We start from the raw sequence: 10,618 nt of genomic DNA, 5'->3' as shown, positions 1-10,618 counted from the left end.
CATGCACATAAAGTATGATTAGTGTCACTTGGGGTCGTGGACCCACTTGGACGTTTGGGTAAAGTCATCTAATGGGCTTAATACACCAAGGGTATTAAACCTCCTAGGTCATAAAATGTATGCTCCTAATAAAGGGTGTTGGTTTAGCTCTTCCCTAGGTTGACTAAGAGTTGGTTTCTTATGACACAAGGTTCTCCTAAGTGGACAACTTGGGAGTGGAAAGTCCGTGGCTATCGACTGCACCGACGATCGACTAAATCCACAAGATCGATCCAACTAGAGGGTGATTTCAATAGTGCACGGCCGCAAACCGCGAAACCGCTTTAAGTGTGTGAATTTGTGTGAATTTTCCAGGAGTGGAGGAAAATGAAACGAAATGACAATTTATCAAAGCAGTAACACTTAAACAGTTTATAGCAAACGAACAATTAATAGCATGTAAAACAGTTAACAACAAATAAAGTAATTAAACAAGCACACAAAGCGTATTTAAACTAAGTCCGTTATGGTTAGAACCTAAGTGTTCCCCAGCGGAGTCGCCAAGCTGTTATACCCTATTTTAATCGGAGTCAAAATAGTTTACAACATCCCGGTAATTCCGTGGTTATTTAAAGTTAGGGAGTCACCACCTAATTATTTATGGTGAATTAGGATACCTAAAAGTTCATTAAAGTTATTTTGAAAGTTAACTCCGTTTTAAGGTCTACTAACTTAAAATTCTAGATAAGGGTTCAACTAATTCTAAAGGGAAGGTATTAGGCACCCTTTAAAATCCATTAACAATGGTTAACCGACCGGACTTACGTTAATTAATTAGACTTTAAAAGAATAAATTTAAAGTGTAAAGCAGCTAAGACACTACTAAAAGGAACCTTAGAGTGTTGGTTTCAAATTGTAAAGAGATCAAATCTTTTGAACTTTGCCAAAAAGTTGATTAAAAGGTTAAGTATCAAGTGTAGATATGAATATGAAATCTCACGGTATTTTGAAAATATCTTATAATTAGACATTTCGAGTTTATAAAACATCGACAAACGATATGCTGAAAAGTGACCCAACGGACAAATTGTTTTAAAACACGATCTGGACAAGGTTAGGAGCCAAGACCTAGTTAGGACAACGAATATCGACTTATGCATTACTTTCAAGTTTAACACCTTTGAAAATTACTTCTTTTAAAGGAGAAGACCATTTGAACTTGAAAAAAGAAAACCAAATATTGGGTTGTTGATTTAATCTCTAAACTTAAGTCACATTCTATATGATAAAAAAACAAAATTACAACTACTGCCCTCAGGGACGTTACTGCCATATGTGCTAAAAATTACTCCTTTAATTACAAGCTATAGATAAAATTTAGCATGACTAAATAAAATCAGTTATTAGTCTTATTGTTCACCAAATACCACACAAGCAAATAGAGTAAACAAATCAACAAAACGAACAAATTAATGGGACATTCTGCCGAGCTTTAATGTTTCCTGTGCAGCTCGAACATGGAGGAAAAACAGAGGCATAACAGCAGCTTATGGCAAGCAGTAGGCTTAGGCCTTAAAATGTCAACTGTTTGCCCTAGAGTCACGGCAATTTGTCACAAAGAAAACAACAGCGATAGCAACACTATCTCGTGGATGTGGCAGCAAGATCATCGAGCAATCTCAAGGATGCTTGGGATTCGAAATTCCCAGTTCATGCAAAGAAAGAAAAGGAAATAAGAGTGAGAAGAGTTTAAACGAAATTCGTATATCAACACAAACCAGCCTAATATACACCAAGTATCATTGAGGAACAAACATAACCTCACACATGATAACTGCCCAATAATTGACGAAAAATAGCAAAAACGAAAGATGAGGAAATTCAGAGAGCTTAATAACAAACAGAAGACTGCAGAAGGGAAAAGATAAGAATGTCTAGTGATAAAATTTGCAACAAGAAAGGTTCCTAGTCATCACACCGAAAACTTAAGGACAGACAGATAGCGTACAATTAGAAAACAGATTGAAAGAAAGCTAATTGCTTCTCACAAAACTAAAGTTACTTTTCTATAAGCTGGCATTAAGCAAGAAAACAGAACTTCAGTCGAAAGCCACTAAAAGGACACATAATTTCAATCAAAAGTCACTATCAAACTCTATAACTAAATCCTAATCCCAACATAGACCATGAAACAGACCATCTAAATTCTTCGATCAAGGTCAGTCAAACTTTACCAGCTAAAAAAAAACAACAACAACCAGCCAAAACAAAAATAAAATCTACAAAAAGATTCTTGCTCTTATTGAATACCCATTACAATATAATGGGCTAAGTTTTGATTCACGCTTTTTGTCGAAACAGGTAGAGTGTAAAATTGAGTTTAGTCAACAACAACAACACAACAAATATGGTCCAGGATGTACAATCGAAAAAGAATTAGCATGATGTAATTTATAGAACCTTCATAAGACATATTTCAGATATCAATAAACGGCAAAAAAAACTAAGACGTGAACGTTAATGTTTATTCACTATTCGTCAGTCATAGCAACTACACGAAATAAGAAATGCAAACATGTTTCCGAATCACAAATGGCCACAGCAAGACATTAAAAACATGATTTTTCCTATGCTAACATATTTTAATAAAGACGATAAGTCAAAATTGCATCCGGTTTTACCTGTTGGTGGTGCAGTGAACAGGGTGTGAATCTCGATCTACTCTCTTACGCCCGAACAATTTCGAATCGGATCGAAACAGACCAGAACGATTTATATAGAGAAAATGTTCAAGAATAAAAGGTGATTGATCAAAGTGTATGAAATTTGAGGGTAAGCTCTGGACCCGAAAAAAAATCTCCTTTTCGGTTGAGGACTTGAGATTATTTATAAGTGAAGCTCAAACTCTAGGTTTTCGTTTGGGCGGGATTTCAATGTTAATAGCTGCTTGAATTTTGAACGAAATCGTTTGTGGATTTTCAGATCAAAGAAAAGTAACTTGTCCTCTTGCCCTTAATTGTTGAATATAAGAGAGAGAGAGAGAAGTTTGTGAACGTTGAGTTAAAGAGAGAGGAGAGATTCGTATGAAAATAACACGGCAAAGTTCTGCCATGGCTGAGAAAGATTCGGACCATTCCTTGAAATGGAAGGAGGAAGAAGACGACAAGAGGCGCGTCTGGAGATTATTCAAAAAATAGAACAACAAAAGCTTCATTTTCGGCTCAGAGTTTGGCCCGCTTCTGAAAAAGGAAACGGGGAAGGGAGAGAGGAGAAGATGACAAGGAGAAAGGAGAGAGAGAGAGAGCAGAAGAGGAGAAAGATAAGTGCGGCTAGGTTCATTTGAGGGATAAAACGCAAAATATGGGCCGGGTCAGGTGAAATGATGGTGGGACGCTAAGTTGAAAACAATGGGCTGGTGAATTAACGGGTAGTGGGCTACGGATTGATGTGGGCTGGTCACAAATTGGACCTGTAAAAGAAAACGGGTTTGACTGTCTGGGCCATAAATGGCTGAAACATTAATCTTTCGTCCTTCCTTTTAATTATTCTTGGGCTTCTAACTTAATGACTAGTACAATGCACTATGTGAAGACAATTAGTAATTAATATGTGGAAAGTGAGGATTTAATAAAGTATAATTAATTTAACGAGTACAAATCCTAAAATGAAACGATGACGAACCATTTAAAATTTGTGATAAAGTAATACTAGTAATGTTGATAGTAGAGTAGTGAAAATGAAAGTACTGATATTGATAGTAGTAGCAATAAAAATAATAGTGAAAATAAAGTGTTTAGCTCGTCAATAAATTTAGAAGCTCCAGGAAATAAATTGAAATAAATGAGGTACAAAATTGAGTGTCAACAGACCACGTGTAGTCATGCGAGGAACAAGCGGGGGGCTGGCAGGGAGGGGGTTGCTCACGGTGTGGAGGGTTGGCAGGGAGGGGGCTGCTCACGGTGTGGGGGGCTGGCAGCGAGGGAGACAGGGGGGGGGGGGGGCAGTGGCGGGACTGTCGGCTGGACCACAAGTGGATTGGGAGGGAGCTGGCGGTCAGCTGGGGTGGTGGGAGGGTTCGGCTGGACAGACGACGAGGGAGGAGAGGGGATAGTTGAGCTCGGGTGGTGGGTTGCAGGAGGTGGAGCAGCGGCCTGGTCATGCAACAAATGTATTCTCAATGGAGAATTATCATCACCCAAAAACTCATAAGAAGTAGAAGATGGACTATTTATTTGCGAAAATGGAAAGGAGTTTTCATCAAACCACACATGCCGAGCAATGATTATTTTTCGGCTCGATAAATCATAGCATTTGTATCCCTGATGATTAGAAGGATACCCCAGGAAAACACACGGAGTGGACCTAGATTGGAGCTTATGAATTTGTGTGGATGGACAAAGAGGAAAGCATAGATAACCAAAAACTCGGAGATGAGAGTAGGATGGATTCTTTTGATAAAGAATCTGAGTGGGTGTCTTATATGCTAAGATTTTAGAAGGGATAAAATTGTGTAGGTATGTTGCCATGGTCAAGGCGTGATGCCAATAGGAGGGGGGCATAGATGCATGGGCAAGGAGTGTACGAACAATATTATTTATGGATTTAATTTTCTGTTCCGCCTTACCATTTTGGGGTGAGGTGTGCGGGCAAGAAAATCGGAAAAGCATCCCGTTTTATTCACAAAATTTATGAAATGGATCATTATCAAATTCACGCCCGTTGTCACATTGAAAAGTTTTGATTTCTTTTTCAAACTGAGTGCGAATGAAAATCCGGAAAGATAAGAAACAATCATAAACTTGGGACTTTGTTTTGATAGGAAAAGTCCAAAGAAAATTAGTGTAATTGTCAAGAAATAAAACATAATATCTGTGACCAGAAGAGCTAAGATCGGGTGAAGTCCATAAATCACTGTGAACAATGTCAAAGGGCATAGTAGTAGTTGAAGGAGAGTCATAAAAAGGCATTTTAATTAACTTCCCGAAAGGGCAAGAATGACAAACATTGTTTCAAGCCTTATTACATTCAATCAGATTACTACTATGTAAAGAACTAAGAATCACATCCCGGGGATGACCTAAACGGGAGTGTCAAATATGAGAAGGGATGACGGTAAAAGCAGATGATGCGGAAGACGAGATGGCTCGATAATTTTTGAAGAATGGATAAAGATCACCCGAACTCTCACATCTCATGAGTTTGCTCCCCGTCCGTAAATCCTTCAAAGAAAAACCAAAAGGATCAAATTCAACAGAAACCATATTATCGATAGTAAATTTACGAACAGAAATAAGGTTTTTGATGAGTTTAGGTGCATGTAAGACATTTTTCAGGTTTAAGGAGGGATTTACTTGAAGGGATATATGACCATAACCACGAATCGGAATCATGTTACCATTACCAACAACAATGCCATTATTTTTGCTCAATTGATAATAAGACGAGAGAGTACCTTGGGAGTTAGTCATGTGAGATGTGGCTCCGGTGTCCATGTACCAATTGTTGTCATCAGGCGGATTCAAAGACATTGTGTCCATAGCCTGATCAATATCCGTGGGAGCATACCCACCATGTGATGACGGGGCTGCCGAGTAGAACGACTGTGGAGGACGAGGTCCAAGAACTCCCTGCTGCGAGGGAGCTGGGCGTGACTGCTGCCAGCCGCGGGGCTGCTGCCACCCAGCTGTGGGGTACGGGCACGGTGGGGTGGCCCACGGTGGAAAATACCACGACAGAGCAGTGGTTCCCTGCTGCTGCAACGCGGCGGGCTGGTATGCTTAGGCATTGTTTTGGCTGCCCCCGCCGCTGCTTTGCCCATTCCCGCTGCCACCGCGGTTGTTGCGGTTGCCGCCGCTGCGACCGCGGTTGTTCTTCTTTCCACGATTGTGCGAATTTCCTCGATTGTTGGAGGTATTTTTAGAATTATTGGGCAGTCCATTACCGGAGAAATTCTGAGGACTAACATTGTGGGAAACAAGAGCAGCATTCGACCCGGAGTCGTGAATGGCAACCTCGGCATGGCTATCTTCCTCAAGCTCGAGCATCGACCGGATGTCAAAGGATGGGAGAGGAGTACGGTGCTGCACTGTCGTTCGAAAATTTTTATATTCTTCCGATAACCCTCACAGAAGATGAAGCACAAGTCGTTTGTCGGAAACTTTGTGACCGACGTTGGCGAGATTGTCTGCAAGAACTTTCAGCCTAGTGTAGTATGCTTTAACATTCGGAAAATCCACCAATTTGGTGTTGGTGAATTTTGCATCAAGAGTAAGAGCCCTGGCCGATTTGTTGTCCTGAAAGAGATGAACAAGGCGATTCCAAGCCTCGGCTGCGGTGTCCTCTTGATGAATGATCGTGTTGAGAAGATCATTCGATATCGTACCATATATCCATTGCCGAACAATGTCGTCTAGCCGTTCCCATAGGGCCTTTGTAGCAAGTGTTTCGGCTGCAGTTGCCGGTGGTGGCACGGTGGGGGAGGCAGGAGGTAGGATGTGGTCGATCACCAAGTTTGCACGGCAATGGAGCTTGAAGAGGGTAGCCCAATTATTGTATTGGCTTCCTTCATAGTCAAGAACAATAGAAATGCATGATTTGATATTGGTGACTGTAGTCGCAGGATGCAACTTGGACGCGTCAGCCATGGAGAAGAGGAGGAGGAATGGCCGAAGGGGAGGAAAACGAAAGAGGGGGGTCGGCGGCTAAGGGCTAGGGTTTAGGATGCTAGGGTTTTTAGGAGAAACCTAGTCTGATACCATATAAGAGAATGTTTTCCTTGATTATTCTGTTCCCTTGAATGGGTTGATATACAGCATTTACAACATAATTGTAGGCTATAAATTAGGAACTAATTTGACTAAATAATTCTAACATACGCTATCCTAAAATAGAAGATTACAAAATATATTTGACTAAATATTTACATAATCTAACAAGCCGTGTAGATGAATTTTTTTCCTGATAGATGAAAATTAAGGGCACTTACAGTTAAGTTCCATCCTTGATTAGATACTCGTTAGGCAACGCTGATTTTCCCCTGAAAGGAATAAGAAACCTTAAAGAACAAATAATCCAACCAACAATACTCAACTAAATAAAGTAGCACGAATCTACTATACCTCTAGTTCAAATTCATCATTTGTACAATATAAAGTTTAAGACATTCAGAAATCATGTGTATGATTTGCGCAAGAAATTTTCTAGGCAAAGAGCAAAGCACTCATCATAGCCAATATCTTGCAGGATAAAATTGTAAGGTTGTGTTCTACTTTCCTACTTCCAACGAAGAGAATCTTCAACAACTTTTAGTCCCATTTCGGAGATGAATATCGTTGGTGAGGTTGAAACTTTCCACCTAATTAATGTAGCATTAATATTGACTCTTTCCTTTACAGCTCAATTTTGCAGGACAAAGATAGATATTCCTAAGAATGGGAAGTTTTTGCCTCTGCAAACCATAGACTTTATTCTCTAATTATTTGTTCTTCAAAATTAATCGGACCACATGCGAACATTACTTACGAAATCACAACATTTGCAATAGCATGAAGACTACACCCACAATTTAGATCAGCAGTAAAGCTGGCCAAAACATTGACCATCTTTACTGCGGATCTAATTTGCACCATCAAATTCATCTATAAAGGACTCTCGCAACAGCAAATATTCATGGTTACAACAATTTCTTTGAATCGATTATGGAATCTAAAGAAGGCCTGTCCTTATTGCAACATAAATCGTTTCTAATTCAATAGAACCAATGAAGCAATCACTGTTACCTTTTTTGTCATCGAGTTCCTGCAAGTAATGCTCTGCATTCATGGCTGCCACACACCCTACACAAATATGAAGTTGAAAATCAGAAGCATCTTACAATCCTAGTTCGATTCTGGTAACATTAGGCTATTTAGTTATCCCGATAAAACAGTGAAAATCCAAGCTTCAAATGTTTCCACATTGAAGACCAATATGATCAGTATAAATGGAAAATACAAACAACAAGCACATAGGCACAATCCTTTACAGGCTTCCACAAAGAAAAAATATTTCGGTGAACATTACAATGTTACACGACAAACTTTGCAATTTCCTGAAGTCTGTTTTACTCGACCACGCAGAGTCTGCCAGAACAATGAGATAATTGTAAAAGACCATCTTCGTGTACCATGTTTTGATCTCACCTTTACTGAAATTGTTAAAGTAGAAGCTTGTGAAACACAGCTGATAGACAAGCAGTAAACATGGCCAACCAAACAAACCAATTGTTATTTGTGGAAAGCAAACCAATAAGAATAAAGATCAAAGAAAACTCGGATCACTAACCTGTGGCACCACCTGTAATGACTTGCCTATACTTCTTATCTTGAATATAACCAGTAGCAAAAATGCCCTGATGCTGATCTCTATTGTCCCTGGTTTAATTACAACTTATATTAGTCAAAATCGAACTGCAAAAGAAGAACCCACCCCTCTCCAGTAATCACAGTTTTCACTTTAAGTCATCCCAAAAGCCTATTCCCCCTATAGGCCTCAACAACCATAGAGTTCAGAAGCACCTCTATCGTAGAGTTACTAAACCCCCTCTTTTGTTGTATTTTCAAGGCCCTAAACTCAAACCTACTATGAATTGTGTATACTTTGGATGGAGAGAGAGTGTGTTGGCTGCGGCAACATGTTACTTGTCTTATCCATCTCAAGAAATACTGACCTGGATGTTACTTCTTCTACACGTATCATGACGTAGCCATGCATTCCCTCTGCCAAAATATTTGATTCAGGTAGCCCTTGCAACCAATAGGGAATTGAGTAATATAGGTTAATTATCTCCTGGCTTTGGCATGACTAAACAGATATTTTACCGGATGTTCAACCATATTGTCATTGAGTCAGAACTAGAATCATGCATTCAAATTATAATTTCTTCAAAGAAGGTGAAATTTAATTGAGAAAAGTTAGGTGACACCTTAGCATAGGATTCTTGAACATGCTTGGGAGATTAGAGATGAATATATCTAGAATACATCCCCCAATTCCGCCATAAATCCCTCTCAAGAACTGATAGCTAAAAAAATCCCGAGAATGCCCGAAAAATTCTTAGTTCCTTTTGGAATTTGTTTCAGCAATCAATTCTCCAGGGGATCTGTAGCAGAATGGTGGAATATATTCTACGATATATTCAGCTCTAATTACTCCAAGCATGCCCAAGAATCTAAACTTTTCTAAGTTAAATATCACCTTCTTTAAAGCAATTATAACTTGATTGTTTGAGTTTTTAAATTCTCAGGGTACACAATCTATAGAGAATGTGCTAACCTTATATCCCTTAGTTCATGATCTATATATGTATTTTTGGACATTCCTACTTTCACTCCAGGAGGTTCCATTGGTTAGATTAAAAAGAAACCTCTACTTGTAAGATTTCATTCCCATAATTCTTAATGTTGATATAACCAGCAAGTGTTGAGTTTAATTTGGAGCCAGATTAAGTGTAACAACAACAATTAATCCTTAATCCTAACTGGTTGACATCAAAAGACCTATCAAATGGCACAACTGCAAGAGAACCTAACGAATAAGTCTCTCTTTGTGCCATTCTTATTCAAACGACATGCATCAGAAAATGGTAGCCAAAGGAATCGACAAAATGTTCATTGACCTTCAATCTTTATACTGCACGGAAGAAAGTCAAAGTAAAATTGTTCAATTAGAATAATTTACTTTAGCTTGTCTGATCTTGGACCACCTTATTTGAAGACAAATGCTTCAGCTGCTCCTGTATAAGAGGTTTTTTTTTTTTTTTTTTTGGAGATTTCTTTGGCCGAACAGCTGTTTCTTTTGAATTTTGTTGCAAGTATCACCAAGTTGTTGCTCAATCACCAAGGAAGATTAAACAGAAGAGATTGTGAGATGTTTCCCTCGAATGAATAGATCTTTTATGCTGGATTTTCCCTACACAATCAATAAAGTTATTTACTTTCCATTCATTGTCTTTCGCTAATAGGAAAGTAAGGAACTTCTATTAGCGTAAGACCTTGGGTTTCATTGATTTAGACTTTTCTAGGAGTTGGTTTTGTCTTGCCCCTTTCCTCTTATTAGCCAATAGGTTTGAAACTTTATAAAATTGGTTGCTTTCCGCTCCATTATCAAAAATCCATTCACTTCTTCATTTCTCTCCCTTCTTTAAACCTAGAGAGAAGAAAGAAGTCAGACTTATAGGTCTGATGCTTCACATCCATCAAGCTTAAGCCCTTTTGGGGAGTTTCATAAAGAGGGACCTCATGTAAGTGAAAAAATAAGGTTTGATCCTACTCATGCAGATTCCGTAACCTTTCCAAGGAAGGGCATCTCACACACGTTGTCATCTAGACTTGTTGCAAATGGCTCCATGTGACTCGCCTTATCCATCTGTACAAATAGTAAATCAAACGTCACTCGTCAGCAGGTATCATACGGCAGCCTTACTCTTGCATTCTCTCAATCAAAAAATATGATTCAAGCTGCCCTTACATCATAGTTGGGAAAAAAGCGTCACGAAAGAGATTAGTTCTATAAAATTTGGACCAAACAGTTGCATCACTGGAGAGGTATTTGATCTTGCAGAGTTAGTTGCTGCTATCAATTCCCTGAAGAGACTTCTAGC

General features: G+C 39.0%; 1 protein-coding gene across 1 annotated transcript; it reads right to left on the bottom strand.

Annotated features, from left to right (window-relative positions):
- Positions 1–6,101: 6,101 nt before the first annotated feature.
- On the bottom strand, positions 6,102–6,623 carry LOC132620205 (uncharacterized). Its single transcript, XM_060334897.1, has one exon. The coding sequence runs from the start codon at positions 6,621–6,623 to the stop codon at positions 6,102–6,104; it is 522 nt and encodes a 173-aa protein (XP_060190880.1).
- Between the last annotated feature and the right edge of the window lie 3,995 nt (positions 6,624–10,618).

The sequence above is a fragment of the Lycium barbarum genome, chromosome 11, assembly GCF_019175385.1.
Source record: "Lycium barbarum isolate Lr01 chromosome 11, ASM1917538v2, whole genome shotgun sequence".
Lineage (NCBI taxonomy): Eukaryota > Viridiplantae > Streptophyta > Magnoliopsida > Solanales > Solanaceae > Lycium > Lycium barbarum.
This window is presented reverse-complemented; position numbering and strand designations above follow the sequence as displayed.

Bases quoted from the DNA above. Each gene is read 5' to 3' on its own strand.
- LOC132620205 (XM_060334897.1), bottom strand. From the start codon at position 6,623: ATGGCTGACGCGTCCAAGTTGCATCCTGCGACTACAGTCACCAATATC.